Source organism: Oryctolagus cuniculus, chromosome 8 (assembly GCF_964237555.1).
Source record: "Oryctolagus cuniculus chromosome 8, mOryCun1.1, whole genome shotgun sequence".
In the NCBI taxonomy this organism is placed as follows: domain Eukaryota; kingdom Metazoa; phylum Chordata; class Mammalia; order Lagomorpha; family Leporidae; genus Oryctolagus; species Oryctolagus cuniculus.
In genome coordinates, this window is record NC_091439.1 from 82,587,291 (window position 1) to 82,607,431 (window position 20,141).

The 20,141-nt window shown below is 46.9% G+C and overlaps 1 protein-coding gene across 2 annotated transcripts in view; it reads left to right on the forward strand.

Moving 5' to 3' along the window:
• HPSE (heparanase) overlaps nucleotides 1-20,141 on the forward strand; it is a 34,308-nt gene that overhangs the window by 1,661 nt on the left and 12,506 nt on the right. For both annotated transcript variants that reach the window (XM_051819611.2, XM_051819610.2), the window contains exons 2-8: nucleotides 6,819-6,964; nucleotides 9,720-9,845; nucleotides 16,366-16,539; nucleotides 18,003-18,171; nucleotides 18,479-18,526; nucleotides 19,031-19,124; nucleotides 19,780-19,886. In XM_051819611.2, the coding sequence (XP_051675571.2) occupies nucleotides 6,819-6,964; nucleotides 9,720-9,845; nucleotides 16,366-16,539; nucleotides 18,003-18,171; nucleotides 18,479-18,526; nucleotides 19,031-19,124; nucleotides 19,780-19,886 (864 nt within the window). The remainder of the gene's footprint in view (nucleotides 1-6,818; nucleotides 6,965-9,719; nucleotides 9,846-16,365; nucleotides 16,540-18,002; nucleotides 18,172-18,478; nucleotides 18,527-19,030; nucleotides 19,125-19,779; nucleotides 19,887-20,141) is intronic.

Genomic DNA, 20,141 nt, shown 5'->3' on the forward strand with positions numbered 1-20,141 from the left:
CTCCCTTGAGGATGCAGGGGCCCAAAGATTTGGGCCATCTTCCACCGCTTTCCCAGGTGCTTTAGCAGGAAACTGGATCACTAGTGGAGCAGCTAGGAATTGAACAAGTGCCATATGCTTAACCCACTGTGCCACAGTGCTGGCCTCAAATAAAAATAAATTGATAATTCAATATTAAAAATATTAGCAAAATAAACCATCTCAAATTAATTGAATAATTAATTAATAAATAAAGCCTGCCTCTTGGGATTATGATGAGGATTTGATTTGATAAGTACTTAGCACCCAAAGGCAATGTTTAAACTAGTTGCTTCTTCCTGGGAAATGGCATTTGCTAGTCATTCACTCATTTCTTGTGTGTTTGCTTTGATCACAGTAAACCTCTATGATTTCCCCTGCGGCCCTGGACAGGAAGTGTCCTGGAAGGGAGGAGTCCCTGCCTTCTGCCCTTCCCCTGGGTGACAGGAAGCTGATCTGGGCAGCAGCTGGCTGGGGATGGGACAAATACTCTGCAGAATGCTGAACCCCAGGGACTGTGGAGCTGAAGGCCCCAGGTTTAGCTTGGGGCCGTGGGGGAGGCTGCGGGGAAGAGGTGTGAGGTACCCTCCTGAGGCATTCCTGATCTAGCTTCTGAGGACACACATCCTCTTCTACAGCAGCTGGCCTGGGCCCCATCCCTCCCCAGGGAAGGGCAGGGATTCGCCCCGGAGAAACTGGTCCAAAAAAGAAAGCTCACTGCAGGATGCTGGGGTGCAGGCCTGTGCACTGCGTAGTCAGGCTCACCCCAGTTGACCAGCACAGCCCTGGTCCCCAACACAGAACTGCTGTTCTGTCAGCTCGTGAGGGTGATAACTTGCTCTTCTTCAGGCGTCTGTTTGTTTCCCATGGCATCCTTCCTTCCCTGATCCCCTGCCTTTTTGTTAGAGACTGGAGCATAATGAGAAAACCAGGAGAGCAGAGCATGCAGTAGGTGGAACTGCTTTCTTTGGTTATAAAACCTGTTTTGCTCCTGTCCGCCGGAGTTTCCCTCCAGGCTTGGCTCCTGTCCATACCTTATCGGTGCAGGTTCGAGTCCTGGCTGTTCTACCTCCAATCCAGCTCTCTGCTATGGCCTGGGAAAACAGCAGAGGATGGCCCAAGTCCCTGGGCCCTGCACCCGTGTGGGAGACCTGGAAGATGTTCTGGGCTCCTGGCTTTGGCCTGGCCTAGCCCCTGTCATTGTGGCCATTTGGGAAGTGAACCAGTAGATGGAAGATCTCTGTGTCTTGCCTTCTCTATCTGTAACTCTGCTTTTCAAATAAATAAATTTTTAAAAAAGAAAGAAGGAAAGAAAGAAATGGAGCTCCCACCCATTGATTTACTCCCCAAATGCCCACAATGGCCAGGAACTGGGCTGGAGCCAAAGCTGGAAGCTGAGAACTCAATCCAGATCTCCTCTGTGGGTGTTGGGGACCCAATCTCTTGAGCCATCATCACTGTCTCCCAGGGTCCGCATTAGCAGGAAGCAGGAGCCAGAGCTTGGTATTGACCTGGGCAATCTAGTGCAGGCATCCTCACCAGCTGCTTAATTGCTAGGCTAAAAATACCTGCCCTTAGTTTTAAAATTTTCTAGTAGCCCTATTAAAAAAAGGAAAAAAAAAGATTGAAATTAATAATTTTACTTAGCTCAACATATATAACACATTATTTTAACACGTTACCAGCATAAAAATATTACTGCATATTTAACTTTCCTTTTCTGGAACCAAGTCTGTTAAATCTGGTGCATACTGTATGTGCACAGCCCTCAATTTGGACTAAGTCCCCTTCAAGTGTACAGGGGTCAGCCACACACAGCCAGCTCTACTGGACCGTGCGGTGCTGCTGTGGGTTTCAGTTTGCGCTGTTGTACACGAAACAGCTCACTCACACCTGGCCTGCCGGGAGACCCCGAGTCCTTCAGGGCAAAAGCAGTGCTGAACAGCCACGGCAGCGACACAGCACCCGGCCGGGCTTGCTTTTCCCGGGGGTTTGCTTATCATTCTTCAGCAAAGGTCACCTCCTTTGACCAGTCTGGTAAATATTTATCAGTAACGACTTTCAGTAATCAGACCCCTGCATCTTCATTAACAGAGCTGGTTTTCATATTTAGAGAAGTGCTTGCCCGTGTTCAACACGAGTTTTGGTAACTAGCGTTGGAAAGGACCAGAGACTACTTCTATTGCTGATGGAAGTCTCCATGGCCAATGACAAGCTTAGGGACAGTGGCCCAACTCGTTTGAATTCCAAACTACTGTGATGAAATCCCACTCTGCATTGTTACTGGGGACAAATTCCCCCACCTCCTTTTCATCAGATTCCGTATCTGTAAACAGGAAAAGAAGGACGCCTGTCCCCTTGGCTGGTTTCGGGGTTAAGAGGAAGAACCTTCACAGCCTGCATAAGACGCTGAGTTTGGGGAGGGCTGAGGGCTCTAGAGATGGCCGTCCTGACTCCGCTGGGTGGGTGGCCAGTGCCACACCTGGCTGGCACTCCCTCTCCTTGCCACGGGGTTTCCCTCCCCTCCCTCTTGGTTGAAGACTGGCACTGACCTCATGGTCTCCTCCCGACCTCCGGGTCTTTCACTGTCCTGGATGACTTCAGATCCTTCTGAATCACTTCTGTCTGGACTTTTCCACCCCGCAAAGCTTTCCTTCCTCCACCCTCAGCAGTAATGGAGCCAGGCTGCACCACCACATGAAATGTCTGCATCTCTTTGTGTTCAGTGACCTCGCACTGGCGTCTGGAAGGCAGCCACGGTGGGACGACCTACACCATGGCAATCGGCAGACGCTAAGAGCGGGGCACTGTGTTTCAAAGAGCAGGCTTATTTCAGATGCTGCCTGATTCCATTTCAGCCAGCAACGCCACGGCCATGACCGGGACTTGATTCTTTCCGTCACCTTTTAACCTCTCAACATCGGAAATCTCAAATTCGAACTTCCCATTCTTGGACCACAATGCCTTTCCCCCTCAGTTCTTTTACTCCCTGGTAAAAGTAAGTTCTCTCCACAACTGACAGCTGCCTCCTCTCTCGACTTCTTTCCCATCTCACTGGGGCTTCTTGATTTCTCAATGAATCTTTCTTGTGATAATTTCCCCAAGCCTCCTCCCCACTGTGTTCCCTGCCAAAACCCCAGACTTAACCTTAGCCCACCAATATTTTCTCTCTGGGGAATCTACCTGGTGGCCCTCAAATCTGGGATTGGAAAAAAAAATTACTTCATCATGAATTTTAATGCATATTAACAAACCACTTCTGCTTTTGTGTCAGAACAACTTAGTCTTGCAATAAGATAAAAGAAAGACATATACAGGCTTGTTTTTTCCCTAAAAAGTTAGAATAGCTACAACTGCTTTTCTTTTTTTAAAAAAATTTATTTTATTTATTTGAAAGACAGAGTTACAGAGAGAGGTAGACACAGAGAGGTCTTCCATCCACTGGTTCACTCCCCAGATGGCCACAATGGTCGGAGCTGCACAGATCTGAAGCCAGGAGCTTCTTCCAGGTCTGCCCCGTGGGTGCATGGGCCCAAGGACTTGGGCCATCCTCCATTGCTATCCCTGTCCATAGCAGAGAGTTGGATCGGAAGAGGAGCAGTCAGGACTAGAACCGGCGCCCATATGGGATGCCGGCACTTCAAGCCAGGACTTTAACCCGCTGTGCCACAGCACCGGCCCTGCTACAACTGCTTTTCTACATTATTTTGTCACTCCCATGTCACTGTCATAGGTGTTTTTCCCCCTTGGCTCCATCTTCATCATTATGATTGAAATACTATATCTTTGATCAGCTAAGTTTTACATGTTTTGCAGCTGTATTAAATCTGGTTTTTGTCTGAGGGCATCAGTATTGTGTTCTCAAAACAACAACAACAAATTCCATTGCAAAGGAAACTAACAGAAAGGTCCTTACACTAAAGCTTTGAAACACAGGATCCCCCTTAAGGGACAGCAGCCTTGGCATTGGGCTTCCTTTGGTTTCCGAAATGCTCTTGGGCCTCCAATTGCCCTCCGTTGTTCATGCGCTTAATGAATATTTAGTAAGCACCAGCTGTGTGCTTGGTTTCCTGGGAGATTCTGATAAACCAGACAGATAAGGTCCTTGCTGTCAGGGATGTGGGCTGAGGCAGTCAGGAAATCCAGGCAATAGGGAGGAAGCTAATGTCAGAGAGTGGCGAGTGCTGTGAAGGACACAGAGGCAGGGTAATGTGCTGGACAGTGACCCAGTGTGGCCCATCCACACCTCCGGGAACCAGGCCCTGGTGCTCAGGCATCTGACCCAGGTCAGTTGTTTAAAGATTCCTTTACATTTTTATTAATTTATTTTATTTGAGAGGCAAACACACACAGAAAGAGAGAGAGAGACAGAGAGAGAGAGAGAGCCAGAGAGAGAGAGAGGTCTCCCATCTGTTGGTTCACTCACCAAATGCAACAGCTAGGGGTAAGCCAGGCCAAAGGTGGGAGCCAGCGACTACAGGTCTCCCACGTGGGTGGCAGACCATCCACATGGGTCTCCCACCCACAGGTCTCCCACATGGGATGGCTCAACTACTTGAGCCATCGTCTGCAGCCTCCCATGGTGTGCATTAGCAGGAAGCTGGACTTAGGAGCACTCCAGGATGGGACACAGGCATCCCAAGTAGCAGCCTAATGGCTGTGCCACGTGCTGACCCTGATTAGGTCATCCTGGGGGCACCAGAGTCTTTTCCAAGCGCTTATTTTCCCTCCACTTTCCAGCTTTTCCCCCACTCTCAGTTGCTTACAAATTCCAGCTTCACATATCTAAATGAGTTTTCTTTATCACCAAAAGCAATCAAAAAATCCAAGGGCCAGAAGCAACGCCTGGCCAAAGGCCAGGGAACCAGGCCAACTGGGGGTGACTCTCTCTAAGGCACAGTCTTACATTGGTTTAGGGGCTGTGTCTCAAGACTTGTGGGTCAAAGATTGCCAGTTTGACTTTTTTTGACAGGCAGAGTGGACAGTGAGAGAGAGACACAGAGAAAGGTCTTCCTTTGCTGTTGGTTCACCCTCCAATGGCTGCTGCGGCTGGCACGCTGTGGCCGGCACACTGCGCTGATCCAAAGCCAGGAGCCAGGTGCTTCTCCTGATCTCCCTTGCGGGTGCAGGGCCCAAGCACTTGGTCCATCCTCCACTGCATTCCCGGTCCACAGCAGAGAGCTGGACTGGAAGAGGGGCAACCGGGACAGAATCCGGCGCCCCGACCAGGACTAGAACCCTGTGTGCAGGCGCAGCAGGCAGAGGATTAGCCTATTGAGCTGCAGCGCCGGCCCGCCAGTTTGACTTTTATCCTGAGGACCCAACCATGCATATCCGCAGCCAAAACTTGTCCCTGAGCCCCAATTCACATGGCCAAGGGCCTGAGCAGAGAAGAGTTTGGGCATTTGTACTGGCCTCTCAAATTCTACAGCAGCCCCCTCTCCCTTTAAAACCATCTACAATCTATCACCTGTTGCTCATCTTGGCGAATGATGTTACCATCTTCCACAGGGCTTCCCAGAAGTAATTCTTGTTTATTCCTCAACATCCAATTAATTACCGAATCCATTTCCACCTCTAAGTTTGTCTTGAGGGGTGGGCCTTTGGCACAGTAGTTAAGATGCCACTTGGGATACCTGCATCCCATATCAGAGTCCCTGCTTTGAATCCTGGCTTCTCTGATTCTGATTCACCTTCCTGCTAATGTGTGCCCTGGGAGGCCATGGTGTTCGGTCAAGTACTTAGGTCCCTGCCACCCAAGTGGGAGAGCCAGGTGGAGTTCCAGGCTCTTGGCTTTGGCCTGGCCCAGCCTGGGCTGCTGTGGGAATTTGAGGAGTAAACGAGCAGATGAAAGATACCTTCCTCTCTCCATGAACATGAACATGAACATGACTGGTCTCGGTCCTTCTGCTCAGTTCTTTGCAGCTTGGAGTTTCCTTTCTGAAATAAAAGTCGGGTGAAGTCACTCCAGGTGCCTGGTCTTCCGTGGCTCACCATGGAAAGGCTCCTCCTGGCGTTGTGGTCTGCAGACTGCCTGACGTACAGCCCCATCTGCCTCTCCAGTCTGATCTTTCCCAGCTTCTCTGCACCCCAGCTCCTTGTCCCTGGGCACCAGCTTCAGCCCCTTCAGGGCCCCATGCTCTCTTCCACCCCTGGTGTTCGCACAGACTTTCCCCTTCACCGGGGACACTTGCCTTAGCCCCACCCCACTCTCTCTAATCCAGGTGATTTTGTTTTGATATCTGACAGTGAAGCCATTTCCCCCTGGAAAACCTTCTCTAACTACCCCAGCCCCCATCCCAACGTCTGGGGAAAGAGCCCCTCGCGTGGCTTCAGAATTGCCTCTTTGCCTCCACCTTTGCACTCCTTTCCCCTCGCTCCCATCCCCAGGCCCTGACAACCACTGATCTTTGAACCATCCCCATAGATTGGGACAAGTAGTTCTTCAAAGAGACAGTCCTCTTTCCGTTGGTTTCCACTCTTGTTTCTTTCCTTCCACCAATCCTAGAAGGTTTTGCGATTTTGTAGATGTGCTGACCACCACCCTATTTGTAAAGTTAAAATAGGAGCCCTCGCCAGAATGAGCGCTCTGAGTTGCTTTCAGGTGCTTGAAAGAACAACCCTCAGCTGGAGAGACTCAGACCCAGATGACTTTCCTATAGAGCCCAGTGACATCTCCCTCCAAGCCCTGCACAGCTGCAAGTTAAGAAATAGGCTCATCAAGAGAGAAATAGGTAAAAATGTTTGACTTCATGGTCTTGGAAAAAATAATGATCCTTTCTTGCCTGCCTCTCTTGCAGTTCTCCAAAGCTTCGTACTCTGGCCAGAGGCCTGTCTCCTGCATACTTGAGGTTTGGTGGCACCAAGACAGACTTTCTCATTTTTGATCCCCACAAGGAACCAACCTTCGAAGAGAGAAGTTACTGGCAATCGCAAGTCAACCAGGGTAAAACTTGGCAGATGAACGATGTTTTCGTGAACTTGAGTCCATCACGAAAATACTTGGAGAAAGGTGTTGTTGCTCCAATCTGACCGTGAGGAAGGGGTGAAGCTGTGCCTGCACCTGTACAAAACGAGGAAGCAGCGGGCAGGTTTCCTCACCACGCAATTCACGTGGGTGTGAAACCTCCCGAGGAAGGTGTGCCTGGCATAGCTGAGAGCCACTTGTGCTGTAAACAGCACAGTGGCCACTGTGGCTAAAGGACGGGGCTGCTGGGAGGGAGCCTGTGGGTAGAAATGCATGGCTCCCGAGAGGGTGTTTCTAGCTAAAGCTAGAGCCATGGACTGAAGCGTATTTATTCTGCAAATAGAATGTGGACGAGAGTTGCAACAGGGGCACAAGGCAATGTACTCTGCTTCAAAGAACGGGTTGTAAGATGCAATTTACTGAGTTATTGAGTCTCCTTCACCACCCAGAGTGAGCTCGAATATTTGGATTTCGGGGTTCAAAGCTGAGATTCTGATTTTCTTAAGTTTGTCTGGGGATTCTGATACTGGACGTCCGAGGCCCTCCCCCAAGACAGCTGCCACAGGAGGAGTCACAAGGATTTGTCTTGTGTTAGTGCTATCAGGCATCCAATGGAAGCCAAATCACTGTCTTAATAATGACTAAAACTAGAGTGTGTGCCTTCGAATTCTGTTCATGTATATATTAGCAAGTAATATTTAATTCTTTCATATATTCCATCATTTCCTCTAGAAAGTTTTTAGAACAGTTCATCCATTATTGGGCCAACATTGACAGCAAGTAGTAATTAGAAAAAATAGGGAATAAAGGGAGCAAGCAAGAGGGTTCTCTGTGAAGGCCAAGTCGGGACAGTTTCTGTTTGGACTTGGCCCTTTCTCCCCAGTCGCTTGCATTCGAGAGGTCTTAGAGTTGAGGCAGGAAACTGTCCTTTGCTCATCAATTTTCTTCATCCTGTGGCATGGGGTGGGGGTTACCATGATTATCCAAGTTCCTCTGGAACATCCCTTTGTGAGCACAGGGTTGGATGGGGCACCGGGGCCAGCAAGTCACCATGTGGGGCTTCCCGGACAGGAAGGCATTGGCCAGCCAGCCTGCCCTGGCAGCAAGCGCCTGGGGACCTGCTGTCCTAAGATAAAGAAGCCCAGGCTGGTGGTGGAGGTTTCCAGGGGTGCATGTCTTGGTCCCAGAAGTTTCAACAACACCAAAATTACAGAGACAAAGCCAGCATTCCCTGTCTTCCCCTGCGTAGTGGAGAGAATACTCACCCAGCGGCAGATGGAGCCCATGTTAACACAAATTTCTACATACAGGAAGGTGAACCTTGAAGAATTGAACTGTGACTTCTTAGTCTTCTCTCATAATCTCATGCTTCTGAAGATCCTTCAAGTTGTTAAATAACTTGAGGTTCTGTCCCACGCATGCCAGGGTTTCCTAAGACACCTGCCTTTGTGGTGGTTGGTTAGCCTGCAGCTTTGGCCCGTGCAGCAGAATATATGAGAGTACTTCAAAAAGTTTGTGAGGAAATGGGATTTAAAAGATAAGTTTACTTGGATGCAAAAATATTTTAGAGTCTGTGCATGTTTTTTTAACAATTCGTATTTTCCATGAACTTTTTGAAGACCTCTCCTATGCATGGATTTCTAGAATTTTTTTGCACCAAAATTAAATTTTTTAAAAAATATTTATTTTATTTATTTGAAAGACAGAGTTACAGAGAGAGGTAGAGACACACAGAGAGAGGTCTTCCCTCTACGGTTTCACTCCCCAGATGGTCACAATGACTGGAGCTGAGACAATCCTGTGGGGAGCAACTCGGACTAGACTAAGTTACTGGAATTAAGACTTATTCTATGCATCTGCTCTCCCACAATATGGTGCTGGGAGAGGAGTAAACAGCTTCTACACAGCTGCCTCCAGTTCAACCAATAAACTGTAGGACTTGCTCCTGATTGGAGGAGAGCAGCGTACTCGGCGTGTGGGTAGCAGAGTTGGGATTGGTGGAAGAGGACTATAAAGGAGGAGAGAGACAACATGCACCAGGAACATCTAAGGGGAACACCTGTGCAGCCCCCGAGAGAGCCGGCCAGTGGTGTGCCGCTCCCCTGCAGAAGTGGGGAAAGTGACCAGGGGGAACCGCCCTTCCACGGAGGTGGAAGGGACAGTAGCCAACCCGGGAAGAACCAGCAGCAAACCCGGGGAAGGCCGAGCAGACAGAAGAACAGCACAGGGTCCTGTGTCGTTCCTCCACGAAGAGGGGGAGTGACATAATGGTGCCGTGACTCGGATATGAAGCCTAGTCAGGGTTTAGTGTCGTTCCTCCACGAAGAGGGGGAGCGACAAATCCAAAGCTAGGAGCCAGGAGCCTCCTCCAGGTCTCCCATACCGGTTCAGGGGCCCAAGGACTGGGCCATCCTCTGCTGCTTTCCCAGGCACATTAGCAGGGAGCTGGATCAGAAATGGAGCAGCCAGGACTCAAACTGGCACCTATATGGGATCCTGGCGCTGCAATCCAGGGCTTTAACCCACTGCGTCACAGCACCAGCCCCCAAATTATTTTTTAACTCTACTTTCCATGGACCTTTAAAAAAGTATCCTGATATCTTTCTGTGATCTCATGCCTAATAACCAGAAGCTTATTCTGCTCTGTCACATATATAGCTAACTAAATATATGTATAGGATTTAACCCTCTGCCTGTGAAAACGGATTCTCTAAGTTACCTCTTCCACTTGCAGATACCTGCAAATCTGGACCCATTCCTTCTGATGTGGAGAAAAGGTTACAGTTGGAATGGCCCTTCCAGGAGCAACTGCTACTCAGAGAACAGTATCAGAGAGAGTTCAAGAACAGCACCTACTCAAGTAAGGAGCAAATGGCACCGTGCTGGTGTTCCAGCCCCAAAATCATTCCAGCCCCAAAACTAACCAGGAACTTCTCTCCGCTCATTGAAACAGCTTTCCTGTCTTCGAAATAGGATGACTTTGTCATGCAGGACTTTAAAGCAAATGAAACAAACAACCCTTATTTAACTATGATATATAATTTTCATTTGAAGATTGATTTTGCCCCAGATCTCATTTAAGGAAATACTCTTGGAACTATATGGTTCTTTCCCCCAAACATTTATTTATTTATTTATTTAAAAGGCAGAGTTACAGATAGAGGGCAAAGCACACACACAAACACAGGGAGAGGGAGAGGGAGACGGAGACGGAGACGGAGAGGGAGGCGGAGAGGGAGAGAGAGAAGGAGAAGGGGAGAGAGAGAGAGACAGAGAGAGAATCTTCCATCCACTGGTTCATTCCCCAAATGGCTGTAACAGCTGGAGCTGGGCCAGGCTGAAGCCAGGAGCCAGGAGCTCCTTCTGGCTCTCCCAGGTGGGTGCAGGGGCCCAAGCACCTGGGCCATCTTCCATTGCTTTCCCAGGTGCATTAGCAGAGAGCTGGATCAGAAGCAGAGCAGCCAGAACATGAACAGGTGCCTGTACAGATGCTGGCATTGCAGGCAGTGACTTTATCTGCTACACCACAACAGTAGCCCCTGGGACTGTCATCTTTTGACTTTTAGAAAATAAGTTACTTGAAGTTACTTTCCTTAAGTTAACATTTTTCTAAAGTACATTATGTAAAATAAGTTATCTTTATAAAAGTTTATTGTGTACCACCTTGATTCCAGTGTATCAGATTTTTAAACATACATATATATTTATTTAATAAGGTGTGGAACTATGCAAGAGAAATCAGGAAATAGTTTATATGCTAATATAGTTCCCAAAACTATTCTGACACTTCAATAAACATGATTGACTGATGGGTGGAATTTGGCATGGGCAAAGCCATCACCAAAGGATGATAAAATTATCAAAAGGAGAATAAAAATACAAGAGATCAACAGTAGTCAGGTCTCATTTGTAATAAAACATTATGATGCACACTCGCTAGAAGGAGACCCCACAGTATTAGGTAATCATTGGAGTCCGTCTGGTTTTGGTCACATTGAACATTGTTCCAGTTTATCTGAAAACAGCTGGCTACCTCCTGTGATCTTTCTGTTACCAAGATGGTACATTAGCAGCATTTTTCCTGCTTCTGGGACTTGGACCTCCACACACCAGGGGAAAGGCAGCTGGGTCATTACAACTCAGGTCATCCTACCGGCAATGGCTAAATGCGTAACAAGTGCAAAAAAAGTTAACTGTATTTGGAAACATTTGAGTTCTGGTCTGAAATTTCCCATTTGAATCTGCAAGTCATGAAAAGATAGAACTGTCTTGTGCTACATCTGAGCACTCACTCTTCAGAGTGACAGGTATCACAGAAGCTGCGAGGGGCTTCTACATGTAGTTCTGAATCTATGGCTGAGTGACCTGGAGGGCACTGTACAAAGGAAGAGATAGCAAAAGTCTGTCGTGACAAAGACATGCTCATGGCTCAGTTAGTGGCCTGTACCCTGAAAGCAGGTGTCCCGGAAGGTACTGGTAAAGTTCCTAATATAAGCGCTCTTGGATGATGTGTTCCATTTGTCAGCTTCTAAGCTGACAAAACATTTGTCGCAAGAATATAGACTCACACCGTAAACCTGTTTGGGCAGGACTGGGAAGCAGCGTTACAGATGTGACTCTGGGTGTGCCTGCAGAAAGGAGGCCTCCCTTATTAAACTAACCATGCTGATGGAGCTACTTCCTTACTTTGCTCTCCTTTCCCGCCTCCCTTCCTCATCAGCCCTGCACCAGGTTGGATGCTAGACACCATTTTAAACTTACATGGTGGAGTGTAACTGACAGAATCTGTGCCAGTCCTTAATGTGTTGTCTAGATGGTCTTCATCCAGAGGGCTTTCCATTCTAGCAGTCAGAGCTTGGAGTTTGCAAAGTGATTAGGAATGGGATGTTAGTTGTGAGTTTTCCTGTTGTTTTTCCTATTTGGGGGAAGAAGTAGGCTAAGTGGTTTTTCTTATTCTGTTTGTGTATTTGTTTTGAGAGGCAGAGAGACAGAAATAGAGAAACCAACAGAGAGAAAAGGGGAGGGAGGGAAAGAGAGAGAAAGAAAGGGAGAGAGAAAGAATGAGAGCAAGTACTCCCATCAGCAATGAACAAGGTTGGGCTGGGACTGGAGCCAGAAACTAGGAAATCTAGGTCCCCTACTTGGATGAAAAGGACTCCGTTACCTGAGCTATCACGTGCTGCTTTCCAGTGTCTGCGCTGGCTGGAAGTGGGGGTCAGAACCCAGAGCCAGCAGTCAAATTCGGGCACGCTGATGTGTGACATCCACGTCTTTACTGCTAGGCTACACGTCTGCTCCTCTTCATCTTTTTTAAAGAGTGGATTTGGCTTTATTCCAAGAGATGTTACTGTTTATTGTGTTACAGGGAGTGTATGATGGAATTTCAGCTACCTTAATTCCAAGCACATTTTGGAGAATGAAAAAACATAGGCAGGGTAAATGCAAGTTGGATACTCGAAAATGCAAACATTCTAGGCTTTTTGAAAATGTCATAATCCTCCCTTGCCCACACTAAGCAATCACAGTGCCATGTGCAAGGGATCGTCAACAAGTTCATGGAAAATGTATTATGAAGAAATCATGCGTAGATTGCAAATATCTTTGGTACCACCAAAGATAAACTCATCTTTAAATTCCATCTTCCCACAAACTTTCTGAAGTATGCTTGTATCCATAAGTTTTTGTTTGTTTGTTTTTCATGGATTACAAACATGTTTTCACCTGTGTGGTTTCAACCTGGGTTTGATAGGGTATAGACACATGATGGTGCTTGTGCTGGGTCGGTTGACCATGGCTGAGGCCCCCGTGGGTCAAGACAGTAGCCCTCATCACACTGGAGTCTAAGCAGGAAGGCAAGACCTGAAGCTCAGGTCTTAGGATTCCCGAGCCAGGGAACTTTCTAGAATGTGATTCTGTGATTTGTAAGCATAAAATACAGCTGTGACGAGGGTGATCAAGACATGCCTTTGTAACAGGCTCTAACACTGCCACCAAATAGCTAGGTGATATTGGGCAAAATACTTTCATGGGTCTCAATTTCCTCATATGTTTCTGCCTGGCCACCTTATCCACTGTGTTAAGCCTGGGATTTCACTGCTATGATCATCCAAGTAATTCAGTAATTAGAAATAAGACAATAACAAAAAATACTTTTAAGGAGAAAAGATATGTTTGCCAGATTTTTTAAACTAGATTAATGTATATATACAGAGAACATTGCTTTTAAAATTAATGTATTTATTTGAGAGGTTGAGAGAGTACAACCATCCATTTTTTTCACTGCCCAAATGCTCACAAGGTCCCTGGGCCAGGGACCCAATCCAGGTCTCCCATGGTGGGTGAGCAGGAACCCAATTACTTGAGCCATCTCTGCTGCCTCCCAGGGTGTACATGAGCAGGTAGCTGCAGCCAGGAGCCACAGCTGGGAATCAAACCCAGGCCCTCCATTGTGGGGTGCAGGTGTCTTACCCGCATCTTGACTACTGAGCTTAAGATCTCTCCCTGGACAAGGCCATGGCAGCCACCTGGCGATCATCTTGTGCCTGGAGGGCAGCAGGTTTCACAGTGTGCTCACAGCATGGCGCCCAGGTCTCACTGCAGCCCCTGGTCCCACCTACTGCAGGCAGACAGGTTCCAGAGTGTGCTACAGGTATTGCTCACGATGCTCAGGCTGTACGAGGTCAGATGCCACGGCAGAGTCTGCAGGCAGTTGTCATCCTGGAGCACCGGCCTGCAGGTGGGGGCTACAGCCAGGCCTGGCCACCCTGGTCCCACCCTGCCACGCCCCTTTGCCCTTCCCCTCCCAGAATGGGAGGACAAAGCAGGCAGCTTGGTGGTGGTGCCACCCCCTGGGAGAGCAGCGGTGACATCTGGCCCCAGCACCAGCCCAGTCCCAGCCATTGTGGGTATTTGAGGGAGTGAACCGGCAGATGGGAGCTCTCTCTGTGTCTTTGTCTCTCTGTGTGTGTTTCTCAAATAAATTTTAAGTTAAAAATCCAGGCAGGTGTTGTGGTGCAGTAAAGTAAGCCACCTGGTGACACCAGCATCCCATATCTGAGTGCCAGTTCAAGTACTGGTTGCTCTGCTTCTGACCCAGCTCCAGCTAACATGCCTGCAAGGGTGGCAGTGATGGTTCCTGAACCCACATGGGAGACCTGGAAGAAGCTCCTGGCTGTTGGCTTCTGCCTGGCCCGATCCTGGCTGTTGCAGCCATCTAGGGAGTGAACCAGTGGATGGAAGATCTCTCTCTGTCTCTCTTTCTCTCTCTGTAACTCTGCCTTTTAAATAAATAAATCTTAAAAAAAAAAAAAAAAACCTCCCTAGCCACCGGCAGGGAGCTGGATGCTGACACTCCGGGTGGCGGTTTTACCCGCTATACCACACCAGCCCCCCAAATGCATCTTTTTTAAAAAAATAAAATACAAAGGCTGATGTTGTGGTACAGCAGGTTAGGCTGCCACTTGATATGCCTGCATCCTGTATCAGGCACTTGGGAAAGCAGCAGAACATGGCCCAAGTACTTGGGTCCCTGTCACCCACAGGGGAGACCTGGATAGAGTTTCTGACTCCTGGCATTGGCCTGCCTCAGCTCTGGCTGTTGCAGGCATGTGGAAAGTAAACCAAAAGATGGAAAATAGCTCCCTCCTCCTCCTCCTCTCCCTACTTCCTCCTCTTCCCTTTTCTCTTTGTCACTGCCTTTCAAATAAATAAGATTTTAAAAAATCGCAAAAGCAGATCTGCCCCCATGATAATTACTTTATTTATTTATTTTTAAAGATTTATTTATTTGAAAGGCAGTTACAGAGAGGCAGCAAGAGAGAGAGAGAGGGAGAGAAAGAGAGAGAGAGACATCCACTGGTTCACTCCCCAAATGGCTGCAATGGCCAGAGCTGGGCCGATCTGAAACCAGGAGCCAGGAGCTTCTTCCTGGTCTCCCATATGGGTGCAGGGGCCCAAGGACTTGGGCCATCTTCTACTGCTTTCCTAGGCCATACCAGAGAGCTGGATTGGAAGTAGAGTAGCTGGTACTCGAACCAGCGCCCAGGTGGAATGCCAGTACTGCAGGCAGCAGCTTTACCCACTATGCCACAGCACCGGCCCTGATAATTACTTTAAAGACAACTATTAAAATCATGCTGTTGCCACTCTGAAAAAATGATTATACAGCAGTAATGTTTAAAAAGCAGAGTATGCACATTCCCAAGCTCTTAGGGCACCTTAATGTCTAAGTAACTTTTTTTCACAGCATACCTGGGCCAACAGAAATATTTAAGTGTTTTGTTGTTTTAGGTCTAAACAAGCCCAATAGATGTGGTGTTCCTCCCTTGCAAACAAAAGATCCTACACTACCCCCTTGAATACAGTCACCTGGTTAGATTTTAATTTCAAATACACAACAATATTTTATAGTGTTAAGTATTTCTCACTTGTTGCATAGGACATTCTTAAGCTAAAAATTACTCATTTAACTGAAGATCAGCTTAACCAGGTGTCATTTTTGTTTGCTCAATCTGACAAAGTACACTGGTAAATGTTTTGTGGCTCTCTCCAGGGTACCTTGGCACATAGTTTGGAAACCACATGCTAAGGCCCTAGGTCAATTATCCTATATAAAATCTTCTTCATTTTAAGTGCATATGGCATATACAGGAATTTTTCAAAAATTGTTTTAAACATAGGAGCAAGTGTTCAGCTTAGCGGTTGAAGCACCCACATCCCACACTGGAGTGCCTGAGTTCAATTCCCAGCTCTGGCTCCTGACTCCAGCTTCCCGCTACTGCAGACCCTGGGAGATGCCAGTGATGGCTGAGGAAGGGGTTCCTGCCACTCACATGGGAGACATGCGTTGTGTTCCCAGCTCCTAGCTTCTGGCCTCAGTATAGTCCTAGCCATCGCAGACATTTGGGGAGGGAACCAGTACATGGGAGCTCGCCCTCTGGCTCACAAATAAATATATAAATTTTAATTGTTGTAAATGTGATTAAAATTACCAAAATCTTTTGTAGCTGTTTGTGAGTAGAGATATTTAGATAATGGAGGTTGGGGTTTATGCTGACTAATAGCTGTCTGGCTTTTGCATTCTGGGCACTGAGCCATAAATTGTGGTTTCCCCAGTTCACCCAAGCCACTTGAACAAAAAACAAGTGCCAGATTAGAGTTTCTGGTACCTTCCCTAGACTTCCAATGGCTAAAGCAAACTCATCAAACTGATTTTTTTAAATGGCCTAATTCTGTTGGCACTTCACATATTTTTATAACCACTTAGTAGGACTGGAATTCCTTTGAGGCAGCAACCCAAACAGCAGTCCATCATGAAGAACAGATCTGTTTTTCACAGTGGGTGCTGCCCTAACCATTAAGTCGCAGTATTTTTCTCGTAGAAAGCTCAGTGGACATGCTGCACGCCTTTGCAAATTGCTCAGGACTGCACTTGATCTTTGGTCTAAACGCGCTACTGAGAACAGCAGATTTGCAGTGGAACAGCTCTAATGCTCGGTTGCTGTTGGACTACTGTTCTTCCAAGAGTTACAACATTTCTTGGGAACTAGGCAATGGTGAGTACTCCCTGGAGCACCTCATTAAGGAAGAGATTCCTCACTGGCAGTGTTTCTTTCTATTTGTGACATTCTTTTTTAGTACTCGCAAAATATACTTCTGCCTGGGCACATTCTCGCCAGTGCTCAACAGGGCAACTTTTGGAACTTTATGTGGTAGAAAAGTCCTTTCTGTAACTCAGAATCTACTGCTTATCCCAGTTTAGATTACACTTGAGGTGAGAGCAGCTGTTGGAGCCAGCAGCCTTCCCAACTCCCAGGGTCCCTTGAGCTTTGCAGAGTCACTTCAGCCTATAATGCTTGGCCAACTGGGCTCAGCAGAACTGGGAAGCAGGCAGTTTACTTTTACCCTTCCCTTCCCTTCTCCGGTTCTCATCTTGTCAGCCTCGGGAACCCCAGCCCAACCATCATTACACGTTCAGACTGTCTAGAATTCTACCCAGTCAAGCTCCTGATTGGCTCCTTCTGGACTGTTTCCTGCAAGGAACTTATACATTCTAAATAGAATGTTAATGACTAAGCCTGCCACGTTTGTTCAATATATATTTATACTGATTTTCCATGCATCAGCAGGTGAAACTGGATATAAAGTGAAAAATGAGATTTAGTAATATGATCCGCACATACAAGAGCTGTTCTAAGTATTAAATGTCTTCCTCAGCCCAGTGTTTCTTTTTTTTTTTTTTTTTTTTTTTTATTTTTGACAGGCAGAGTGGACAGTGAGAGAGAGAGACAGAGAGAAAGGTCTTCCTTTTGCCGTTGGTTCACCCTCCAATGGCCGCCGCGGCCAGCGCAATGTGGCCGGCGCACCGCACTGATCCGATGGCAGGAGCCAGGAGCCAGGTGCTTTTCCTGGTCTCCCATGGGGTGCAGGGCCCAAGCACCTGGGCCATCCTCCACTGCACTCCCGGGCCACAGCAGAGGGCTGGCCTGGAAGAGGGGCAACCGGGACAGAATCCGGCACCCCAACCGGGACTAGAACCCGGTGTGCCGGCGCCGCTAGGCGGAGGATTAGCCTAGTGAGCCGCGGCGCCGGCTCCAGTGTTTCTTTTTAAGAGTAAATTATTAAATACTGGATACAGATAACTTTCTGTTATTCATTGGTTTAACTTCAAATTATTTATTATGCATTAACTTCAAATTATTTAACACATCCTTATACCTCAGTTATATGAGGTTAATTCAAAAAGTTCATGGAAATGTATATGACGAAAGCACTATGCATGGATTTCAAAATCTTTGTACCAAAACAAACATCTTTTAATTACTTTTTCCGCAAACTTTTTGAAGTACCCTCACATAATTAAAATTTTTTTTCTGGAACATCTTCTTTATACCTTGGGGTTTTATTTGACTTGACTTTGAATGCTAAGTTTTTGTAATTTGGAAAATGTTTTGCTGTGTTTGCTTTTAAATAAAACATCTCTAGGTAAGTGATGAGTTTGAGACCCGCTATCTTTCAGAGCCTAACAGTTTCTGGAAGAAGGCTGGTATTTTCATCGATGGATTGCAGTTAGGAAAAGACTTTATTGAGCTCCGTAAACTTCTAGAGAAGTTTACTTCCAGCAGTGCGAAGCTCTATGGTCCTGATGTGGGTCAGCCTCGAGGGAAGACTGTGAAGATGCTGAGCAGGTGAGAGCTCGAGGACGCAGAGCCGCTCTTCTGGAAAACAGCTCCTCTCTGCCGCGAATCCTCAGTCGCCCATGCGCAATTAAGCAATTTGCTGCATGGCTACTTGGTTCACCAAAAGGAGAAATGTTGGCTCAGAATGCCAGGGATTCTGGGTCAGGTGGCACCCGTGAGAGCATTTGCTATCAGAATTAGGGAGTTCATGTTCATCTGATCCTTACCTGGCCATTTCTAGGGAGTGAAAGTCTTGTGCACATATTGCATGGGTATGTCTAACGACTAAGTGATAACAGTGGAATCTCTGTTCTAGTTTCCTGAAGGCTGGCGGAGCAGTGATTGATTCAGTTACATGGCATCAGTAAGTATGGTTCCTGTTCTTAATATCAGGAAAGGAATATTACTTTCACCCAGTACCTCGTTTTCAAAAATTCCACTTTAAAGTTGACTTCTTATAAAGTAAAAAACTGTACTAGAATTTTAATATTTAAAAAACACAAAAATTTAGTTATTTTAGATAATGTGGTGGTTTCTATAATAATCAAGTTACACTGCCCATGAACCCATGGAAGATAAAAATAGCTGAAATGAATTGCTTGCTAAAGAACAGGTAACCTACTAACACACACACTTGTGTTTGTGTGTTCTTAAGACAGAGGCACTGACTTCTAGTTATTTGGATAGAATGGACTCCTCCTCTTCTTTCCTCTCGGTCTCTCCCTACCTAGTAGAACTTCTGTCCTTTAAATTTTTTAATATTACACAGAGGTGGGAGAGATTGGAAGGAGAATAAGGTAAGCAGTTAACTTAAAAGCAGAAAATAAAGTTTGGGGTTTTTTTCTGAAATTATTTTGGAATTATTTAGCTACTATGTGAATGGACGAATTGCAACCAAAGAAGATTTCCTAAACCCTGATGTACTGGACACCTTTATTGTATCTGTGCAAAAAGTACTCCAGGTAACAGTCTTTTTATTTTTAATGTAAAACTAGAGTCATTATTTTATAGTCTAGCTAGTTCTACATTCTATAGGTGTACATATTTACATGTTTCCTAATTTCAAAGGACAAGCACTATGGCTTTTTGTTTAAGAGTTATTTTATTTGAAAGGCAGAGTTAGAGAGAGAGGCAGAGAGAGAAAGTCTCTCACTGGTTCACTCCCCAAATGGCCACAATGGCCAGAGCTGGGCCAATCTGAAGCCAGAAGCCAGGAGCTTATTCCTGGTCTCCCACATGGGTGCAGGGGCCCAAGTACTTGGTCTATGTCTGCTGCTTTCCCAGGCACATTAGCAGGGAGCTGGATCGGAAGTGGGACAGCCAGGACAACAAGCACTATGTTAGTTTCCACTTGGCATTGGGTCTTACCCATGTGTGTTGATTAGAAATTGAACACGCCTCCAATATCCTTTCAGTAGGATTAACTACCAGAGACCCTAAACAATGGGTCTGTTTACATTCCGTCCACACTGTCCACGACTTAGATGGCTGTGGACATAATTTTGTAACTCTATCGTATGAATGGGTTTGGGGATACAAGGTTTGAACGCTGTTCCTCTTCAGTACCATAGTTGGTGGGCTTGTTTGCAATCACCATGGAAACTGTGCTTTGCCTAGGTGGTAAAGGAGACCAGACCTGGCAAGAAGGTCTGGCTGGGAGAAACAAGCTCTGCCTACGGCGGCGGAGCGCCCTTGCTGTCCGACACCTTTGCAGCTGGCTTTATGTGAGTGAAAGGGCGCTGAGCTTGGGAACCAGGCTGCGGGGATCCTGCATCACTGGGATCTTTGGCTCAGCCCCAGAAGTGGGATTTGGCTAGACAATGATTAGTTACAGCTTGTTGGACATCTTCAACAGGTGTCCCAGATGACTTAGTCTAAGAAAGAACTGTTCGAGAGAATCTGTTCCTCCATTATGGGCTACTGGTGTGCCAGAACATCCTTGCCCTAAAAGAGGAAGCTTCTAGAGCTTTGGCTCTGAG